At 43.1% G+C, this 23,087-nt stretch overlaps 1 protein-coding gene across 3 annotated transcripts in view; it reads left to right on the forward strand.

Moving 5' to 3' along the window:
- LMO1 (LIM domain only 1) overlaps nt 1–23,087 on the forward strand; it is a 64,494-nt gene that overhangs the window by 37,373 nt on the left and 4,034 nt on the right. For all 3 annotated transcript variants that reach the window (XM_074884582.1, XM_074884581.1, XM_074884580.1), the window contains exons 2-3: nt 10,186–10,399; nt 21,828–21,953. In XM_074884582.1, coding sequence (XP_074740683.1) covers nt 10,194–10,399; nt 21,828–21,953 — 332 coding nt within the window. In that variant the 5' untranslated portion in view covers nt 10,186–10,193. The remainder of the gene's footprint in view (nt 1–10,185; nt 10,400–21,827; nt 21,954–23,087) is intronic.

Genomic DNA, 23,087 nt, shown 5'->3' on the forward strand with positions numbered 1-23,087 from the left:
CTCAAAGGAACTCATTACAGAATGAGTATACAACGGCTAATGCCAAGAAACCACTTTTAATTCTTATCAGCATAATTTCTTGTAAAGAAGTGGGTAGCATTAATGGCCAGCTGTGGCTTGTGAGCCCTGACTTAATCAGCTGTGAATAACAAAAATTAGAGTGAGGCATATAGTTACTAGCCAACTGCAGCTATAACAAATATTTAATGAACAGTGTTGCACTGGGGTCTGCATACCTTTCCCTGTGAATGAAAGGGGAAATGGCCAAGAGCAGGACTTTTCTCTGTCCTAACCATAGTAGTGAAACGGGGTAGAGTGAAATCTGTGGAAGCAAACTGTGGCTAAGTAAGACTTAAGCTAGACCTCAGTAAACAGAAGAGCAGAAGCAATGAAGGTATTTAGCTTCTGTTTTCTCTGTCTTCTCTATCCTTGTGGCATTAAGAGAGCAACAACTTTAGTCGATATTATTTGCAAGGTACAGGAAGTTGTTTCTAACAAGCTTCACCCTGCCCTTTTTCTAGTCTTGAAATATTAAACTGCCATTGTTAGAGCAGTTGAGTGAGAAGGGTACTGCGCTCCCCGGGGTCAGCGGTGGGATGGGAAGGATCGTTCCAGTTGTTGGTAAGCTATACTTTGTATACTAGGGTCTTTTGTTAAACTGCATGCAAGGCCAGGATATCCACAGACCTCCTGTAGTCTGAGCATCTGCTTTACAGAAGTCATGGGCTTTTGTCTGGTCATTCCCAGATAGGAGCTGTAACTGAGCAAAATGCACTGTTATCCTCTTTCTGGCTCCTCCTAGAAAAGGCAAGACAGCGCTGGCTTACTGTCCTGCTCAAACTCTTCTCTGCCTCCCAGTGAGCTCTGGGTGAGCAGAGGAGTTTGGAGGGGAGCAAGGCAAAACCTTTGGGAGCTGGTAGTAGGACTTACAAGACAATTTCAGGCCCCTGAAGTTTGGCTAGACATTGCTGTGTTGACTGCAGATGTGGTCCAGAAAAATCCAGTAAGTTGCACTAGATGTGAACCATTCTTGGCACCTCTTCTGAGACCTGCTTATGTACAGGTGAAGCTTACCAAAGCAACTCCACAAATTCCGTGGCTCTCCTATGTTGCCAGCCTTTCAGGAGGTCATGTAGTGTTGTCATTCAAAACTTCAGGGCTTGCAAATGTTTAGGGTATTTTTTATATCCAAAATGATACAAATTCCACTTCCTAAATCAGTTGTCATTTATTGGTTACTTGCATAGTGATCGCCAATGCAAAGCTGAGATTGAAAGTCTCCACACCCAGAAACTTAACACAGAAACCTGGAACTGTGATCACTTCAGCCCCTCTCTTATACAACAGGAAAAACATACCGCTTTGAAATATGAGGTGGGGAGGGTGGGGTGGGGGTGCGGATGGGGAGATGGGATGCTCTCCTAACCTTGGTTTTTCTTTGCTACTTTCGTGAGACAAAATTCCAGTCTGCTTTATTTTTTAAATCAGCAAACTGATTATATATTGTAAAAGATCAGTGTTTTCATGGGTGAGTAGTAATTACTGAGTAATGGCTTAAAACATTTCCTGAAGGAACATAAAGCTGTTTTTAAAAGTCAAGAGTACATTAAAAGGATTACCATGTAGATTTGATTTTTAGATAACACTAAAATGGATCCCAAATGGACTTATGAAAAGGGATGCTATCTCTTTAATGGAAAGTGCATGGTCTGACAGCTCAGCATGCAAATAGTCTTGCAAAGGACTGTCCTGTTTTTTTCTTTCAACAAGAGAAGGAAATAGCTCTCCTTGCCCTTCTCCTTTCAACTTTTAATAGCAGATAGGTTGGTCTGGTTTTGCTAGGAAAGGGAGAAGAGTCTAGGTTTGGGGAATAACTGCATCTTTCTGAATCACTAGGGAGGTGTATTTCACGACTTCTAGAAGGTCAGCAGCAACTGTATCTCTTACATGGATTGCATTAAGTAGATAGACTCCCTCTGCATTCTCTACAGGCGAATCTTTACTTGTCTCTTGGAAATGAAGAAAATATGCAAATAAATTATAGTCCATGTATATTTATTGTACTAATCCTGTGCAGGGCATGAGCATCAATGCTTGGCTTTGCAGTAAGTTTGGACAGGGGCAGAAGGGGCTGCTATTTTCGTAATACAGTAACTTGCAATTACTATAGTGTTTGCTATTTAGAGTTGCCAGCACAACTTTCTGGTGATTGATGGTGTACAATATACTTTTGGCCCCAGTAGGATTTCTTCTAGAAATGTTTAAAAGAGTATATTCATATTTCATTAAATACAGAGCACCAGGATTCCAAATTCTTTTGTGGTATTGCACAAATTATTATAGGCTCCAAAAGTCTTGAGAAATTTCTATAAGTCTGTGAAAGCTTTAGATTGGATAGTCATCATTGCCTGCATTAAGGCCTGTGACAGATTGCTTCATCAGTGTACACAGAGCAGAACATCAAATGGCCATTTGGCAGTGGGCACTGAAATTCTATTAAGGTTGCCGAAAGCTTAGGTTGACATTGTATATGTCTGCAAAGAGGCAAAAGAAAAGATGATGATGATGGTGATCGTGCAATGATATAGTCCTATTCTCCTTAAAATATTCACATATATAGCGTACCAAATCTGTCAGAGTGATGTTAATGTTTCACTGCTAAAGCTGAGCTCTGCTACATCCCACATCTTTGCTTATGTCTTGAAACCTCAGTAGTAATATGTTAAACAGCACATTTTAACTGGAAGATGAGAATTGTGTAGTATTACACATGTGCCTGGAAATAATTGACTTTTTACTTCTCAAACACACTTTGGGATTTTTAACTTGATACAGGGTTTTTCTGTTTTATTTTCTTTCCTTTTTGAAAAGGGGAGGGACAAAAAACTCCCTGTATTTAACATTGGGACATAGGTTATTCTTAAATGAGCTGAAAAGTGAGGGATGAGTTCTTACCTTTGTGACCATTTGACTCAAAGACTCTTCTTCCATTGGTTTGCTTTGACACCCAAACCCCCCAAATAGAAAACTTAAGAGCTTGTATCTTTTCAGTGGTCACCTGAAAATTGATGGAATATTGAGGAATATGGGTCGAATTTCAGGCTAGTCATCCCTAATAATACTTTTCTCATCTGTGAGGTTCTTATACTGTGGGAAAGGTGGTTTGAGGGTAGTCTTTCCATTGCCAGACTTTTTTCTACTACAGACACTGAGGGAGGGAACTAGCCACCTAGAATCAGGACCTTTGCTAGACTGTAGGCTGCTAAATTGTGACTAATCAAGAAAACGATCAGAATGTTCTCAGACTAGATTGAAGGTGGAAGAGATCTGCATGTCTTTTTACTGTTCCCAGGGCTTCAAACAGTAAAAATGGATATTACTGAAACACTACATGTGCTAAGAATAAGCTTTGGACATATGCCAATTATAAAAAATTAAACCTCAAACAAGCATATTTTATGAGCACAGGGAAAATGTTGCTTACCGAAATGATTTATAGAAACTGTTTTGCAGCAACAATTATTATGGTTTGCATTTAGTCCTGCTGCCATGTGTTCCTTTATAGCTACAGGTTGTCCTCTGGTAAGAGCTACTCCTTAATAGAGTCTTAAAGCAGGTACTGGAAGTCTCAAAACTTTTTGGGAAAATGAAAATCTAGATTGTAACCCTAAACCTTGTGTCCTGGAATCAGGACCTACCTTGGTACAGATTCAAATGATGCAAATTATTATTTTGGATATTTTGGTCTATCTGAGCAAATGGCTTGAAAACAGGGTCTCTGCGTGTGAGATTGGAGGGGGGTTTAAGCCAGTCATGAAGCTTTGGATCACTTTTAGGCAGCTGAAACTTCCAGGGGAGACTAGACTCTAAAATATGCTTCTCTAAAGCTTGTTCTGAACTATAGGGCCAAAAATATTGCTATGTTATTGGGAGGAGGACTATAGCACAGTTAAAATAGAAGTACTGATCAAAATGTTGTTTCTCTCATTAAATGCCCTCTCCAACTACTTTTTTGCCATGCGTGGAAAATTTGTTCAGTAGTGATTCAGAAGAAAGAATACCACAAATGAATTGCTAAAGCCACTGTATATTGCAGCATGAAACTGGAAATGAAAGAAGATTGTGGTTACTCATTGAATAATTTTGATGAATGGTCTAAGGCTTGTTCATAAGCATTTAGTTGCAAGTACCTGGTGTTCCCAATGTAACGTTTTAATTGGATATACAGATGACATGATGAGTTTCACCTTGCTGGCCATAATTCTTCCAATGAAATTCTTGGTGAAGATGCCTGAGATGGTGTACTCTCAGTTCAGTGGAAGTGCATGGTTTAACTTGTTTCGCAGGGTGTAATATTCATAGAAGGTGAGTAATACAATACTGGGAACACAAAGTGAGTTTCTTTTTAAGGGAATGAAATTCACTGCGTCTTTTTGGCAGTGACTGTCTGCATTTACTTAAATGGGTGATGCAGGGCTCTAATGCTTTTAAATGATATCAGATCCTCTGATAAAAGACATAAGACTGCAGCTTATTTATTGTGATGAGACAGGAATTAATAAGATTACTCCTACTCTTCAGTTACTTTTTCATCTTTTGCAGCCAAATGCTGGGGGTTTTGTTAGCAGGCAAAAGGAGGTCGGCTCATTTAAAGAGTGTTGATGCTAGAAATAAACATTTTTTTTCTCTCAAGTGGAACTCTGAAACCTAGTCTCAGTTACCCAACTGCCAAAACCAGAATTGCTTTTAGCACTGGAATGCTGCATCCCTATAATAACCACTTACACAAATTAAAAAACAAACAAACAAAAACCACCTTTAAAAAAAAGAAGAAAGAAATGTAACATAAACCTGCAATAATTGTGGTCTTTGGCAGAGGAGTTGTTCAGAAATGTGGTAACTGTCTGAAAAGCACTGCTCAATCAAGAATTTGTGGTGAAGAATAAAACATAATTCCAGTACTGTGTTGTGCAAGGTGCTGTACAACTGCACTGAAAGCACAGCGCTGTAGTGGTTGTCACAAACCTTTGAGAGAGTAGATGTATTTTGTGTGTGTGTAGTTATCTGCTTCGCTGTTGAGCAAGCTTTTATGGTAAAAGCAACTAATCTGAAGAAAAGTTGTTTTTTTTAAAAAAAAAACCCAACCCCCCCCCAAAAAAAAGCCCCAACCAAAAAAAAACCACACCAAAAAATTTGCAGAGGGAAAGAGTTAAAGCCATCTGCCTGAAAGCATTGTGTAAAACATACACACAATGTTGGGGAAATAAGCCAATTATGTGTGCTTCACAGGAGGTGGGGGACTGACCTTTGTGTATAATTAGTTCTTTTATTTAAAGCAAAGATTTTGAATAGAATAACTAATTAGCTGTCATAAATGGCAAATTGAAGATTTTGGCCAGATTCCTTGGGGAGTGTGGGAGGATGTCCCTCCTCCCACCCCGTACTGTACGCTCTGGCTCTCCTCATTAGGGTTGTTTTTAGTTCTCTGCAGTGGTAATGAGGAGTGCAGTGGCGGCACTTCTCGGAGCCCCCTCTAACAAGGCATGAAATGCAGGTGGAGGAGAACCGCCTTCAGCTCCTGCCGCTCTCGCTCGGCACATGTGGGTGTAGCGGAGAGCTCGGGTGGGAGAGGGGGAGGCCAAAGGGGGGCTGCGGGAAGTTGGAGGGGGGTCTGAAAAGTCCTGGTGATATCACCTGTGTTTTATGCTCTGGACTTGACTGTATAAAATACAGGCAAGCTGCAAAGCCTTGAGGCATATATCATTAGCTAACAGTCCTGCATTACTCTTTCAGACCAATTAACCTTTAGAGTTGCATTAAAGAAATTAGGTGGTGAACTTCCATGCTTTCAGAGGAGACCAGTAGCTCTCTTGCAGACCAGAGCACTGTGGAGCCATACGCCGTAGGACCATTGCAGATAACTGTTATTTAAAAGGTCTACCATTTATAAAAAGTTCCCAGGCTCTCTTGGAAACAAGGCTTTATGAACAGTGCCCTTAGAGGAACTGCAGCTTGATTGCTATGTGAATAGAAATATCAGTAGAATGGCTTAGAAAAATTTAGAGGTGTACTTAGTGGACACATGTTATAAAGCCAGCTGAATAATTTTACAGAAAGACCCCGACTGAGAAGATACAGGCTGATTAAAGCTAGTTTGTCTGACTGTGAATAGAGGTAAAGTTTAGATTACTCACTACAATAACAGCCTCTTTAGACACAGCCATAAATTTCAGTATGTCCAGAGGTGGTGTCTATAATTTTTTAATGTGCATTGGAGCTCCGAGCACTCAGAACAGGTTTTGTTTTGTATTTACCAGCAGCAAGTCTATTAAGTTGTAAAGGGCAAAGAAGGGAGTGTAGGTAGCCGAAAATAGAAAGGCTTCATCTACTGTTTCTAAGAAAAGATAGCGATGGATGGCTAGCAACAGGAGAGAGCAACTTGATGGCACTTTCAGAATTTGGTAATCAATCAGCATTTCTTTTGTGATCACACATTTAAATGGGTGAGTGTCCAGCTGTTAATTTTTCTACTTCTGCAACACTATTTCTCATTTTCTAATCCTTGCCCACAGAGCGCATGTGGAACTTGTCAAAGGTGAGCCCTTTGTTTCTTGACAGCCCTGGTTAGACACCACATGCTCCTGATCAGATTGAACTAGGTATCTTGGCATTTTTTGGTAAGTGCTGGGAAAAAATCTACATAGAGAAATGAAGCAGCATCGCAGTCTTGCAGTGGGGAGATTTCCAAAAAAGAAAGAGCAGCTCTCCAGGTGGCTCCTGCCTGCAAAGCCCAGGCTGCTTGGGGTTTGCTGGAAGGGAGGTAGGAGGAGGAATGTGGGGTTTGGTGTTGACTGTATCCTCTCTCTGCAAGCTTCCGACCGTGAAAGGGGTTAAGCTTTTGAGATGCTGCTCTCTTGTTGCTTGGAAATGACATGGCAAGCATTTGAGGAACCCTTGCTGATCAAGTTTGGCAGTTTTTGAAATTTTGTTTCACACCTTGCCTGCTGTGTCAACTCACCAGCTAATTGCAGTTGCAACTTTCTGTAGTGGTGTGTGTGCTCCGTGCAGACCGGTTGCTTGGGATGTCGGAGGGAAGCCGCACAGACCAAAATGTAATTTCAAAACACTGAACCTGACCAGCAGAGGCTGACCTTGCTCGTTATTATCTGAGTGGGAATAGCAGCTTTGAACATCATATGATCTCTGAAATGGTACCTTTTTTCATTAGAAAGCCCCCTGCTGAACACTGACCAAATACATAGCTTTTTTCCTTGCTTAAGGTACTGTTTAAAAATATATATATCTGTTCCTTTGCTAGTTATTAGAAGAAAATCAAAGTGTTACATCCCCCTTATTCGCAGAAACCTCTCATAAGACAATGGTGTGCTTGCAATAGCGGGGAACTGAGATGGCCACGGTAAGTGAGGGCTGCCAGGGCCACAGATGGAACAAGAACCACCACTGCAGCCAGCCCACAGCTGTCCAGGCCTGCTGGCCACCTCAGGAGACCCTCCTAACCTGCCAACCTGCCCTTGCTGATCAAACCAACCTCTGCTAATAGTCCAGCCAGGGTTTCATCCTGCGCAGCTGCCCTTGCGCTTGACCATGCTGCTGTTACAGTGGACCCCTCACTCTGGTCAGGGCAGCCGCAACTCTGAAAGGGCACTCATTTCAGAGGTGCTGAGAGCCTTGGGAGGTCCCATCTGGCTGAAGGTCTTGTATTTCTGAATCAGAGAGACGATCTGAAACCCCACCCAGGCAGCACTTCTCTTGTGAGGGGGTTTAAGGTGCTCTGGTTATCTAGAATCTGCAATTTGAAATCTGCAGCACCTCCAGATACAGGATCCTCAAGTTACCTAGCTGAACCTTGCAAAAGAATTGTATGATGACCCCCCTTGTAAGAAATCCTCTTCTGCCTCCAAGGGTACACAGCTTACATTTAGAGAGCCTATCTGGGGAGGTGGGTAATGACTCACTGGTGTCTAGGGCTCCTAACTTAAATTATAATTTGCACATCTAGGTCTTAGTTATCATAGGTGCGAACTATTTACTTCCATCACTGGTACTGATCTTACACAGTTTGCAAATGCAAATTCATGTATGTGCCCTTCTCTGCCTCAGAATAAGGCAGTCGCTTCTCACGATGTGCTGTTTTCCTGGTGTGGAGTTGGAGAGGGCATGGAATGAAGGCTTTAAATTTTCTGAAACAGAAATCACTCAAAAAGTGAAGCTTCTCTTTGCTTCCTGAAATGTACTCTGCAAACAACAACAACAACAAAAAGTGCTGTGTCCAGAACCATGGTGCTACTTCCCTCGTTTTCGTAAGAAACTCTCACCAGGAGCACAGGACTTCTGCAGCCTGACCTCCAGCACCTGTGGTGTATTACACTTCTGACCCTTCCCTGTCTTTTCCCTCTTTTCCAAACATTCTGGTGTTTCTCTGGCTGCATACATAGAATTTCTCTCAAGAGCGTTATGGGTTGCGTGTGTGGCAGTCAAACACAGATTTAAGTTTTCACTTAATTATTGTGTATTCGTCACTGGCGTCAAAAGTTCGCTTGGATCGACTTTGCAAGCGGGTTTAGAGTGTGCTGCAGCAAAGAGCAGGAGGGCTCTTTAAGCCTTAAGAGTTTTTGAATGTTACTTGACCTGTCTCCATGCTGCTGAGACCACTTTGATAACAAATGGATCAATACCTTGCTGTTTGCGTAGAGGTGTCTTAAGTGCTATTGTCGTCTGCTTGCAGCTCTGACAAAGCAATTATTACTGTAGGAGTGCTGGGTTTTACATGTGCTGACCATTAGCCACCGTCAGGTCACCCTGGCTTTTAAAGAAAGCAGCAAATGTTACTTATTACAGTGGCACTGACTCAGTCCTCTCTGGTTAAGGGACTGTTAATAATTCCATTATCAACCTGCTACTTTCTGGGACATCTGGTGCTTCCTACAGAAATGGTGGCTTAACTTTCTGTAAGAGTATATAACCAGTGACATCTGCTACTGTAGCCAGTGTCCCCTCCCAGCTTCTCTGCATTGGTTAAGCCCATGACATGCTCATTACATTGTCATTTTTAGTGATTAACACAAGTAAAAATAAAAATCAGTAACAAAGTAAAAACAAGGCTCCAGAGAAAACAGGATTCTAGTGTCTCATGAGCTCATTTCTTCTTTCATCATCTTCTGTCACCTTCCTTCCCCATGGTATAATCCTTGTCTACTGATTCCACCTTGCCTGTTGATTCCATAAAATCCTCTCCTGCCTCCCTCTTAAACTGAGAAGGGCGACAGGTCTCACACCTGTGTCGGTGCTCACCCTGGGAGACACTAGCTGCGTGGAGGACAGGAAAAAACTGGAGATGGTAGTGTGAGGAAGGTGGTCACAGCCAGTCTCCACCAGCCTAGTGACTTGAATGTCCTGTCACCACCTTATACCTAGCTAGCTCATGCTTGCTTTGCAGTCCCAGCAGGGGTTTCCAGAGAGGAGAAAACTCCTGGCTTTTTACTACCTTCTCCAGAGGTACAAGAGGGGAAAGAAGGCTCTTCTTTGCTTAAGGAGCATGGCTTCACTAGTGGTAGAAGGGCACTGGTTGGGTTATTCTCAGCAGTCCTCAAGAGCTTTTGAGTAACACCTATTTTCAAGCAGCCTCTGGGCTGCTTTAGCTTTCACCGAGGCCTCTGTGACCAGTGGGGTTCACAAGAAAGGAAAAGCAGTGGTGTACCACATCTTTTTATACCCGCTCCTCTCCTTTCCCTATCTAGCTTGATCCAGCCAAGACGTTGGACTGGGGGTACGTACAGTGGTGGCCCTTCTGATCTTCTTAATTGCCTGTGACAGGTAATTAAGAACACAAGGGTACTGGTAATGAGGGAAAAAGCAAATGTTGAAATTGCAGCCAGTTTATTCTGCTGCAAGATGTTAATTAAAAAAAGTCTGGTGCTTTGTGTCAGCCCTACCCTTAGGAAAAAAGGGCTGCATTCCTGCAAGTGTCACACTTCCACTTAACCCGCGACAGCAAATGAAGTTTAAATTCCTTTGACTGTCAGCTTCTTGCAATGTGAACTCCTTGTAATGAAACCAGCAGCAGTATTTGCTCAAAGATCTACCCCAAGTTGATACCCCAAATGCAGGCAACCTGTTCAAGCTGTTTGGATATCTTCTAAATGAAATGCTTGGTTTGTGTTGCAGGTGTGCCGATGTTATCTGTACAACCCAAGGGGAAGCAGAAGGGCTGCGCTGGTTGCAACCGGAAGATCAAGGACCGGTACCTGCTGAAGGCTCTGGATAAGTATTGGCATGAAGACTGCCTAAAGTGTGCCTGCTGTGACTGTCGTCTTGGAGAGGTTGGATCAACTCTTTACACAAAAGCAAATCTCATTCTTTGCCGCAGAGATTACCTGAGGTAAATAGAGGAACGTACTGTGGGCTCTTCCCAAAGCCTCTCAGTGTGCTGCCAGCTGTTTGTCTTCCTAAACCTCTACTATGAAAACATGTACATGTGCACGGTTAGCCCTGCCCAGAAGAAGTTGGAGTTTCTTCCTGTGTCTAAGCATGGCTTTTTATTTGCACTTAACGTATTTTGTGGTCAGGGAGGTGGAATCCTATTTTTAGGTCAAGGTAGAAGGAGGAGGGCATGTCTTTATTATTACGAACCAACAAGAACAAACAGTTCTTGCTGAGAAAATTAGGAAGAGACTGTTGATTCTTCTTGCATATCTTTGATGTTGTACTCCTGCATATTGACTGAGACCTGACCAAACTTTACCTTTTCTTTTTCAATGATAGCTTTTAGATAGACTTCTAGTGCTTATATTGAGTAAGGTTCCTCCCAAGGGGCTCTTGTCTCTTCCCTAAGTAAACAGAGCAAACCACTCCAAAATTACAGATCTTCAAAAAAATTTTCTTCATGAGGAAGCCTGCAGAGACCAGCACTAACTCTGAATTAGAACTACCCTGTCGGTGTGTGTCTGCAATGTATAACAACACATGGGATTTTTTACCTGGTCTGTATGGGGGATTTGTACAAAATACTTTATATAAACACAAATTAATTTTAGTAAGACAGCAGGCCTAATGCGAACATTCTTATGAGGGTCACACTGCAAAACACTCTGAGTTTTACTTTGTTTTTCCTTTGGAAGAATGTACTTGATCTCCAGTTAATGTGTGTGTTGGTTTTTTTTTTCCCCAAAGCACTGATAGCATTTCCTATGCAACCTCAACCAGCAAACACATCTGAAGCGAAACAAAAACAACTCGCTATTTTAAGATAGGGAGGTAAAATGCTGTCTAACCTTGTGGTGTCCAGAGGCTGGCTAGATGCTTTTCAATGCTAGATGTGTTTCAATGTAAAACATATGCCTGAAAATCTTTAGTAAATATTTTCTTAGTGAACTTGAGCAAACAAGTTTCTCTTTCTAAAGATGAGAGATTAAGCACTGAGCTGAAAAGAAGAAGCTGCCATATGGGAACTGCCACCTTGCCTTTCAGATGGGCAGTGCAGAAGAGCATCCTGCTGACATGAGGATTTTTGCTCCTGTTTGAACTGAAACTCTCCAGGGCACACATGAAATGTCTCAGCTGAAATTCTGTCACACAGGCAGCAGTCGCAGGGCCACACTGGTTTAGGTGGGATGTGTTCCCAAAAAGTAAGCGAGGAGGAGCTTGGGTAAGGGTGGAACACATCTGAAGGGGAAAAGACAGGATGAACAGCCTTTGGAAAGGTAGGAAGGGTGTGGTAAGGAAAGAGTTAACTATCGTCACTATCATGAAATAATTTTTGTACCTTGCTTAAGTCTGAGTATTTACTAATGCCACAAGTCACTTGCTCTTGAAGTATCCCTAATCCTGTCTGTGCGAAGCTGAAAAAACTGAGCTCCAGAATGTTCTTTAACAAACAGATTTCTAGCCCCAAATTAGCATTTTGGTTCTTCACCGACCCTCCTTCATTTCAGCTATACTCTTTCTGTCTTGTGGACATAATTCTGATGTGTCAATGAAGAATATAACAGCGCTTGATTGTCCCTTGTTGAGGGTTCCATAATTTCTTTTCATCACAGGATCACAATTGGGTCATACTAGGTACTAATCACAAGGACCCCCAAAACTTCTCAGGAGAGCTTCTTTCAGGAATAGTCTTCCTTCCAGAAAACATAGGCTGCATTAGTTTCTGGAGTGTTTCTTTATATTTTATCTTGTTTACACTTTATCTTTTCTTTATCTTGTTTGCACCCAGCTTGCTAAGCAATCCAGGTCTCTCCATCAGTCATCCTCCTCTTCATTATTTATCACTTCTCTAGAATTTGTCATTTGTGGACTCGATATACAGTGCTGTGTTTGGTTTGGTTTTGGGTTTTTTTTAGTCTGACCCGAAAGATAGATATTCAGCATTATTCTACATGTTACAGAACCCATGTAGAAATAGTCATATGGGTGGTGATTCCCATCTACATTTGCTTTTTGAGACCTATGAGCTACCCCATGTTTTGTCCATTTAATAAGCACCATACCGACTGGTTTGTTCTAGTTTCATAACAAAAATAACATGCAGGATCAAATCAGACATGTTAAAGTGCTGAAGGAGAGCAGTATTGATGCTGTTAAACTTAGAAGAACCGTTTTATCACTGCAGGTATAGAGTATTTCTTTCCTTCCTTGGTTTACCCTCAGAATGCTGCTTTGAGGTAGATAAGCTCAATCTGTGATCTTCTCACTGGCCCCAGATGGCAGGACTTTCTGGGGCACACCAGAAGCCTGTGTTAGAGATGGGAAAGAGGCCAGGAGTTGCAGACCCCAGGAGATGGCCCACGTCCCGTCTTTGAGGAGAGGGCAATTCATGACATAAAACCTGGAAGGCAACAGTTGGGGCTAGTGTTTGACCATGTCCATGCAGCTTCTGTCACAGTACCAGTGTGGTCTCTGAAACAAACTTGTTCTGTGCCTGGAAGAGGTCTCATAGCCCCTCTGTCTCCATTTCCTGGGTTAGAATAATCCCTGGCCCACCAAGGTGAGGGGAGTCTCTTGCTATTTGTGCAGCATGGTTAAATGGTGGAGGGAAGGCTTATATGGCCTTTAAATATTTTTCCCCTATGTGGATTTAGTCCGTTCTAGCATCTTTGAGGACTAGAAATATTTCTTACTTGGTTTTTTGTTGGGAAGAACAATATAATTGTCATATCCCAGGAAATTTGACAAAGGTGCGGGTGGGAAGGAATAACACCAATTCTGTAACACAGTTGTTAACTTGTATTCAGCTGTTTGGCCAGCTATGATGTTTTGTGTTCTTGCTAATAAGTAAATTTAGGTTTATACTATTTATTTGAGTTTTCTGTTGAACCCCTGGGTTCTGTTCTCCCGATGCTAAGGAACCCTTCCAGGGTCCTAAGACAGGAATAAGGGCATTGCTATGCAGTCCCATATTTTATGGAAGTATAAAGCAATTTTTTTACTTTAAAACAACTTCTGTTGCTTTCTACACGTAATATTTCTTTCTCTCTCAATTTTAACTATTACTTCTATTAATAGAAGGAACTAAAGTTGCCATCACCATCTTCTCTACTGTCTGTTCACTCCTGGTAATTTGAATTTTTCTTCTTGGAGAATTACCCATTCCCATCATTATGTAATTCCTTCACTTTAATAGTTTTAGAGCCTCCATCCACATCTATCTTTTCCTCGTTAAACAACTCATGGTATTTGTTCTACTAGTCAAATTTCAGCAGAATTCGTTCCTAAAAATAAGTTTTTGTACTTTACACTGTACTCGCACCATAAAGGGAGTACCTTATCTGGAGGACAGTCAAAGGAATTTATTGTTGGCCACTTCCTCTATATGCCTTTGAATAAGAACAGGGTGAATATTGCACTGATATTTAGTAGGTCAACCATCATGTGAAAAATTAAAAGCTAGACTGATTTTGCACCCATAAATGTAAGTATATGCATCTTTTATATCTGAAATCCAGGAGGAATACTGCTGTGTAATGACCGGGAGGAAAAAAATTGGTGTTTCATAATCTCTTTACAGACCAGTGTTTCTCTGATTTTGCCTGAGCTGATTGTGCCGTTTAGGAATACGTGCTTTGTTACCTGGTGAGACGTGCTTTCCCCTCCGCTTGCTCAGTCTCCATCTACGAGCCTGCAGCAGGCCTGTTCCTGCCCGTGACTGTGAAGACCCAGCCGTTACTACCCAGCACCAGGCTCCCGCTTGCCTCATCGCTGTGGAGGCAGCAATGTGTAGGTGCTTACCTATAGACAGAAGGGGCTCATGCAATATTTTGGGCAGCTTTAGAAACTCAGTTGAGGTGGCTGTTAATTTGCAGGTCTGGGACCCTGCCTGTGCCCCCCCTCCTGCAGACAGGTATCATTGGGCCACGACCGCTGCAGGGATCAGGGACAGGGATGAACTTCAGGACTTCTGCCGTAGGCGTGGGGCAGGGCTCTGGGAGGGAGTGTGGCTGGCTCCTGCCCTGCTGCCTCAGCGTCACTTTGGAGCCGTCTTCCTCCGAGGTGTTGGCAGTGCCGTGGGCTGCCGGCCGTGTGCGCTGGTCCTCGGTGGGTTTTTAGAAGAAATCTTTCAAATGTATTTCAGGAGCTGCTAGCAGACCACAGCCTGATCATTTGTTTCAAAAGATAAACTGTCGTCATTGCTTGTGAAGGAACATTTGTTAACCTTCACATTTCATAAAACACTTTCTTGCTCATTTTTTAATCATGAAAGATGAAATTGGATCTCGAGTTGTTATCCTTGCGGTATCACCTCAGTCTCCAGCTGTGTCTTTTGATGTATCTTTCGATATATTTCGTCTGAGCAAATAGATTTACTATTTGTTTCATAGTCACAGCTCCAGCATTCCTACCTCTAATTATTTTTGATAAGCAAATGCTATTGAAGAAACTGCTTCTGGGACAGAGAAGCTTAGCATGCAGCTCGGATGGCTCCTCACAGCCCCCACGCAGCAATGTGTGTTTGTTCCTCGGCGTAATTAAACATTCACCAAGCTCTGGTTCACAGGGACAGTTTGGGTGTTGCATCAGGATTTCCCGGGAGGAACTGACAACTTAAATTTCACTGTGAAGTGCTGATGAAGAACGTGATTTTTCCTTTTTACTCAGCATGGTGCCCTCACACGAGCAAAGGCAAGTCAGCCTTGCTTTGACAGGAGCAGAACTGTCGCTTCTGCATGTTTGATATGCTGGTGTTGGGAGAGTTTTTCATCATTTAAACTGATTAGGGCCTTAATTAGACTCCAAAGAAAGCTCAAAACCTGCATTAAAAAATGATGGTGAATCAGTAAGAGAGAAGGGCTTTCTGGGGAGCCCTGATGCTGTTCTTAGTGGATTTCATGGAAATTCTTTTCACCCGACTTCCTGAGTGTTTTGATCAGTGCTGCCGTGCTGAGGTTGCATTGGTGCTGAGGCCCGAGCGTGGCGTTGGTGCCTCTGGCAGGGGTGCAGCCCTGCACACCTTGTCTGAGGGACGGAGATGTCCTGGCAGGACTGCCATCCCCTGGCACTGGCACCCTTAGCACTGTTTGTATCCTGGAGGCTTGAACTCCACCCTGGGCACCTCCTACTCCAAACGAGTCAGCTGCCCGGTACTGGGGTTTCCAGTTGTTGGATACTGGTTTTTGCTCTGCTCTGAATGCCCCAGCAGGTTCATTCTGTCAGTGAATCACTTTGGGAGCCCTTTAGGTGAAGTGTTCTGCATCTGACAAATGTGCAGGGTTTAATTTTGTCGTGGGATATGAAAAACAATCTTGCATAAACACAGGCACCCTGCTCTTTGACACAGGAGGATGCAGGCAAATACCCTCCTTCTGGTCGGCTTCCCCGAATTGGTTAACAATAGCCCTCATCCAAACCATTAAACCACGGTTGGACGTGTAAGCACAAGTTTTCAGGAACTGAGAAGTGCATGCCGCAACTAGCAAAATTTAAGTTAATCTACCAGAGACATCACTAATACTCTGAATGTAGCTTCAGCCTGCAGAAGCTCCAACACCTTTGAAGCAGCAAGGAGAGTCTTCAGGATTTTTTTCCACCAGAGGAGCGTAGTGTGCATGCATGCACCAAGAGCGTGCCCTGCCTGCTTTTCAAGGGACATGTTTAGCGTGGGGAGGAGAGGTATAATGCAGCATGGCTGAACAAATGATATGTGCTCAGAGCCTAAAAATGTTGCTAAATTGAAGTGCTGTTCTTGCATTGCAACAGGGAGCGTCTTGCATGCTATGTAGGATACCCTCACTTCTACACTTGGTATCTATACAGATTAAGGAGGATTAATTAGGCTCAAAATACAATGTGTCTTGGCAACATTGCTGTGCTTTGTGATGTTAAAGCAGGTTTTTTTCTCCATAGTAGCTGGTCCAGGAGTTTCTCACAGCCCATGCCTTTCAGGATAAACAAGCAATGCTTGGTTTGTTCATTTGCTTTTTTCCCCCTCTTTTTTTCCTTCTCCACAACTTCCCCGTGAGGAGGAAAGCTTATGGGGAGTAATTCTGCCTGGCTGTGGTATACTAGCACGCCTCTAGCACTTTCAACCTTGCAGTTTTCTGATTGCTGTTTTTAAAATCCCCTAAGAGGACACTGTTGCACATGTGCTCAGCAGTGCCAGAGACAGGTGGGTTTTAAGGTCAGTGGCTTCAGTTATCGGATAAGAAAGGTTGGGGCAGGGGAGGAGGACTTGGACTTCTACCTGCTAAGAGTCCCACCCCCACTGAAAATACAGAGGGAGAGACCAAAGGAGTAAAAATAAATGAACATTCAGATGCGTTCTTCAACTGAAAACTGATGCCCTTGAGCAACCTTGAAGTTTATGCCCAGTAATCTCTGAACTAGTGTGGACACTTGACCAGAGGGATTTTTTGTACTGTGCTGGTTCAACTCCTCCCGCTATGCTATCCATGAATGCCAAACCCTTTGGCATGCAAGATGTAAATTCTTTGGGATTGAACTTGAAGGCTTCATGAGGGGACAGCTTGACCAACTTCATTAGTATCAAAATGCATTTCCTTTCCTTCAGCTGACATGACTTGCCACTGCAGCACTGACAATGGTGTCCTGGATAGGAGGGTGCGCCAGCTAATATGTATTTACTGTGCTGAAATGCCTATCGCTGAGGCTTTCTCTGAATATTTCACAAAGGTTGATTACAGGGAAGTTGGGAACCTCGAGTCTGAAGTTGCTTTTAAGCTTATTCTTTTTATCTTTTTAAGTGATGTTCAGGCTTTCCCTGCAATTATTGGCACATTCAATGCTTTGGTCAAATCAGACTTGTAGCTCAGCATATTTCTAGTATCCACAGATGGGAAAAATACTGATTGAAAGCTGTTAAGAGTCATCCTCACTGGAAGACTAGTTGTTGGTTTGTCTCAAATGGTAAGGGCAAAACCTGTTTTTTTTTCATGACAAGTTTCAGATTCGTAAAGCAAGTGTTCTACAGCAAATTCTGATGGAGCTAGGAAATAAATGGCAGCAGGCATATAAAGAAGGTGTATGGGAAAACCTATTTCACCTACTAGCTGGAGAGGAGGGGGTCCTACTAGCAAGGGGTTCAGTAGCTCTTCAAAAACTTTTGTATATCCAGATAACCTGGATATACAGATATATAGAGAAATATGTAGCTGTACACAATATCTACAAATGTAGATATTTATCTGTAGATAAGTGTTCAGTCCTCTTTCAATTCTCAATTCTTACCTTTCAGTGTTGACAAAGCCTGTTGTTTTGGGGAATTATCTGTCTCAACTCAGCTGCTTAATTTTGAACTTGTCTTGTTCTTGTGTTGTTTGAAAAAAAAATGAGATTGACACTCTGAACCTATCCTTTCTGTGCCACTCATTATTTATATGTGCCTCTCCTGGTTCCTCTTTTTTTGTCTCCTGTGACAGCTCCAAAATTTTCACTCTTTCTGTGGAGGAAAGATTTTCTCCCTCTTTCTGGATTGCAAGCTGCTAGCTAGTCAGAGACCAGCTAGAGAGAGGAGAAGAAGTGGGGACCCTCTCCTTGTAGGCAATGACTAAAACAGATTGTTGTTTCTAGTGGTGACAGAAATAGGCAGTTAGGTTCTCAGTTTAGCCACCCTGCACATTTTGGTCAGAGAAGAAAAATCTGTTAAAAGGTGCTAAACTTAACATGTCCATATGAGAAGTTTCTTACTGTTTCGGTAAGGTAAGGAAAGGTAAGGACCCTTTACCATTCTTTTTTCCCCAAAACCTGCAGGGGGGACTTTGCTACAGTTTGAATTAACTTCAGGTGTATGCGTGGAGCTGGTGAGGTCAGGATCATCGTGCAGAAGGCTACTCTTTAGCCTAGACAAGACTACATAAAAAGCATCCTTTGACAGTTGCCTACCGCTTCCAGGAGCGCTCCCTTCTTTTCTCATTAATTCATTTGCATTCACGGCTGCTCCTGTATGCCAATTAGCTTTAATTTTTACTATACACACTGACATCAATGGCCAATGAGAACAGTGTGTAGCGGGTTTTTTAGTGTGCCTATAAACTACAGAAAATTGTCCTTGGACAAACTCCTGCTTTTAGACTGGCTGACAACAATAGACATGGTTAAGTTCAGGCTAAGAGCCATTAAACATAATTACTACCACAGGGTAAAAGTTTAATTGTGCTAAATTTTAAATCTGCATAGTCTATGCTTATTTACAAGCTGGCTAGGTCTTTCTGTTACATAAGGGGGAATAAATATGTACTTAAAAATTGTTGCCTTTTAACTTCAAAGGGAGGTGAAAAAAAAAAAAAAGGGTTTTTAGAAGAAGCAAAACAACTCCAAACTAAAACCTTTCTGTATTTCCAGCTTCTTTTATTCCAACGGCACCAAGCTGGTAAGTAGATGCGGAGCATCTGATAGATTTTTCTAATGCGCTTCAACTTTGTGCGTGTGAATGTGCGAGAGAGTATTGCATCTGTTATGAAGGTGTCTGGGGGACAGAATGCAGATCAGTTTGTTCATGTGGGGTTATTTTAAATTTAACCACAGATGGGGCTTGGGGTAGAAGATTTTTCTCCTGCTCCTTGTCTTCTCTCCCTCCTCCAATCATGTTAAACTCCCCACCTCAGAAAGTTTCAGCTCAAGTAGCTTCTGCGTAAGTAGATATCAGAGGTGGTAGGTTTTTTACAAGCAAACAAAAAAGGCAAAAGCCTGTGTTCATTTTACTTTTTCTTCCAGCAGATTAATAAAAAAAATCATGTTCACTGAGCTATAAGTTACAGTGTATTTTTAGAAGCACGGTGAATATACAGGGTTCTAAATCACTCCCTGAAAAGCAGATTAAAATTAGGAAGTGCTAGAATAAGTGTGAAATGTTCATCTGTTGGGAAAGGGAGGGTATGGAGGACTGTGAAACTTGATAGAAGAGAAAAAGATCAGCACGCTGACTAGCTGGAAGCTATGTTTATGTAGACATTAGAAGGCGACACGATTTCAGCTGGACAGAACATAAGCTTCAGATCTTATGCAAACAGTCAAAGCTGTTTAACAATTGGTTTACCCCCAAAACCCCTGAAAGGAGACAGGTGAATACGATGCCAAATACATTTTTCATGTTTCTTAAGCTAACTGTTTAAATAGTTAAGTGAACATCTGTCCAAATTTCCCCATCATTTCCATTTAGAAAAGTCTCCCATTTGAAGGCTGAAGAAAAGCGCCTGCTTAACAATGCAAATGGTGCTGTCTGGGGCCCCTTTATTTTGTTTAATCTAGATTGAGCTCCACACAACTGTGATGCTAATGAATAATGGATATTTTATACTTGTGCATGTAGCAGTGCTGGGCACAGAGCAAATCTAGGATTAACCTCCCAGTTTCCCTTCCTAACATATTGGACTCAGTTTTTGAGTTTGCTGTGACTTGGGTACTCTAAAAACGGATGCTGGCTTTTATCGAAAATGGCAAAACTCTGGCAAAAGCTGTCAGGTTTTGCTATGCCCAAGTGAGGTGCTGTAGAAGGGAGCAGCTACACTGGGGAGGGGAGGGAGGGAGGGATGTCTGTATTAATGGCTTGATTTGTGACTGGGTACTGAATGAGAGTCAGGGCGTTTCGGGGTGGAGACCTGTATGCTTTTCAGTGTCACATTTTTTCAGTCCGGTCTGCTAGCATTAGGCAGCCAAGCACCGTGCTCAGCTGCCTCCCCTGCCTGCCTGCCTGCATGAGCAGGAGTGAGCTGGAGCCAACTCGCAGGGAGAAAGGGGCTGCCCCATGACTGATTACATGGTCTGAGTTTGCCAGTGCAAACTATATAGCTGGGATTTCACTCTGCCTTTCAGCCTTCATATGATGGAGTCACAGGGGAAGAAATTTTGGTACTCCCTTTGTGATTTTTCTGTCCTGCACAAGTGTTTCTGTTTTGTTTGCATTGTTTAACTTTCAGGGAAAAAGTAGTGCTGTTTCTTCATAGGAAGTCTTGGGGTTTTCCAGCCAGGCCTAATGAAAGACCACTGATACCACTTCTAATGAAAAATAAGGGTAGCCTTTTTTTATAGCTGAAGAGCAAGCTGACTTCGGTAGCATGGCACTGTGGGAGGGTGGGAGAGTTTTGTGGAGGTTTCTATAACATTGCTGGGTGTTTTAATCCACAATTACTGGCCAGTAATAATTAGTATTGATTAGCTTGGCAAATTGCAGGTTTGGAAATTGGTTATAGATTTTCTGATGCTTCTCATCTGCGTGTTGTGGAATCAGCCAGAACCAATGGCTTGAAACAAACCACGAGCCCAAATCTGTCTGCAGGCAGCGACGCGTTGCGTGTGCAGAGCTAATGGTCAGCAGGAATCGTATGTCTTGAGGTTCATCGCCCCAAGAGTACAATTTTTATCATCTCCTAAGCAAAGTAACTAACCACATGCGTATTGACCACAGTCTCAGGTGAAACTTGGTTTTCTTGGCCTGTTGATTCGTGCCTGAGCTGGTTCATGTGGCTTTAACGTCGCAGTGGCGTGCTGCCCCTGGCGCGCGCGGGGGTCTGCAGGGACATCTTGGAGAAGGAGGCTGGGGGAAGGATGCTGCAGTCTTGGTTGAGTCCCCCGGCGGGAGCTGTAACAGCAGCAGACATCTGGGGAGACAGATAGTGAAAGCCAAGATGAAAATGGCAAAGCTTCCAGTGCTGAAGGGCTGTCCTGGAGGACCAGGGAGCTGAAGTGGAACGGCTGAGCATGCTGTTCAGGCTGTGGTGGAAGGGCTTAGCTGGCTCCCGGGAGGGACATGGAGGCAGGAGGAGGGGGGCACACCCAGGGAGGAGGGCTTGCTCTCTGAGATGCCTCACAAAATGCTTCTGTACTCATTGCAAGAGAAATTGTGCTTTTTTGTTTTAAACAGCAGGTAAGTGAGGTTCTTCCAGAGCTATATTATAGCGTTGCCTGCCAGGGTTGGCAAAGTTTGCAGGTCTTCTGCGTCTTGCTGCAAGAGGCTGCCAGCCTATCCCTCTGTTAGGTCGCAGCCAAGCGCAGACGGGGCAAGTGCACGTGGAGGAGGATGGATGGCTCCGAGCACCTACCCCACCGCTGCAGAGAGGCAGATAGTTTTTGACTGAAATTTTGTGAGCCCCAAAATAGTGCTCTTAAGTGTTTAATGCTTTTCTCCATTAGACAGCAAATTAGCCCTAGGCTCACAAACCAAATGAAGTTTCATCTCAACAATCAGAGCCTGCTCACCAGGCAGTTTTATCCCAAGTTCCTGCACACTGGTTGGTCAGCGAAATGGAGACTGCAACTTCTATTTATTGGTGCAATACAGTATTTGATACTGCTAATTACACTTAATTAGTCCTTCCACCATTTAATTAAAATGGCTTCTAATGATTGTGCTTCTTTGGCAGGCTCTTTGGTACCACCGGGAATTGTGCTGCCTGCAGTAAACTGATCCCTGCCTTTGAGATGGTGATGAGGGCCAGAGATAATGTTTACCATTTGGACTGCTTTGCCTGTCAGCTCTGCAACCAGCGGTGAGGACACAGTTATTATACACACAAACACAAACTAATTTATACCTTTGCCTGCAAAATAGGGGAAATCTTTGAGCCGCACTACCTGTCTGGGGCTCACAGTCTGCTGTCATGGCTCGGGCTGGTTTATTAGGCTGACCTGGGTGATACATGTAAGTACCTGTAGCCCCTGTACTGCAAATCCCCTTGGAGCTGGTGGGAGTTGGAGGGGCGAGGGGGAGCACACAGACTGCAGATCTGGCCATGGTTATACGGCAGCGCAGCTGCTGCTGAATAAAACAAACTGCTTCAGTGTCCTTTCAGGAGCTGCCCTCTTTGCAGAACACAGACGATGGAGAATGGACCTCCTCTGGCAAACTGATGTTATTTTGCTTAAATCATGTTTCTGACAGGCTCAAAACTGGGGATGGTGAAGAAGAAGGAGAAAGAGAAGGGAAGGAAGGAGAAAAATACTCCACATAAGCCCTTTCCAACACTAGGAACAGATCCCTTTAGTTGTTGCGTAATTAATAGGGGATCTTAGTGGTGTAATTTTGAGTGGGGCTTGTGTATTTCTGCTGGGTTTTACCCAGTGGAAAATGCACATCAAGGAGAATAATAAAGGGTCATGCACAAAGTTTTCACTTGGGCTACTTGTAACCAGCTGAATTTGGGAGGGCTGTCAAAAATCTTCCCAGCACCCTGTTTGTTGGTCATTGTAGGCAGAATGGAAGCCCACAGAACCAGATGTGATAGTGTTGCCTTCTGATGCATCCGTCCATTCTTGTGCAAGACAGGCCTGAAAGTGCTTGTTGTTCTTACTGCTTGTTTAGTCAGGCTGTAGTGAATGGCCAGGGCTCAAGCGTTGTGCTGGGGTTCCTGTTCTGGACTTGTGGTTGTGTTTCCCAAAGGTGAAACTAGGAGGCGCCTGTGTGAAGGCGTGATAGAGATAACAAAACTCTTGGGAAGATGGAGAATGTAATTCTGTAAAAGTCAAGCTAAAAGCCTGACTTAAAAAATCATCACTCACCCTAGAACAAAAGTCACGGTGGGATCTCTAATGAAGTAGCCATACACAGTGCACGTGTGGACACAAACCCCTGCCACCTTTCCCACTAAGCTTGGGAGACCATGCAAACTGGGGGCTGATTCTCC

This window comes from Strix uralensis, chromosome 15 (assembly GCF_047716275.1).
Source record: "Strix uralensis isolate ZFMK-TIS-50842 chromosome 15, bStrUra1, whole genome shotgun sequence".
NCBI lineage: Eukaryota > Metazoa > Chordata > Aves > Strigiformes > Strigidae > Strix > Strix uralensis.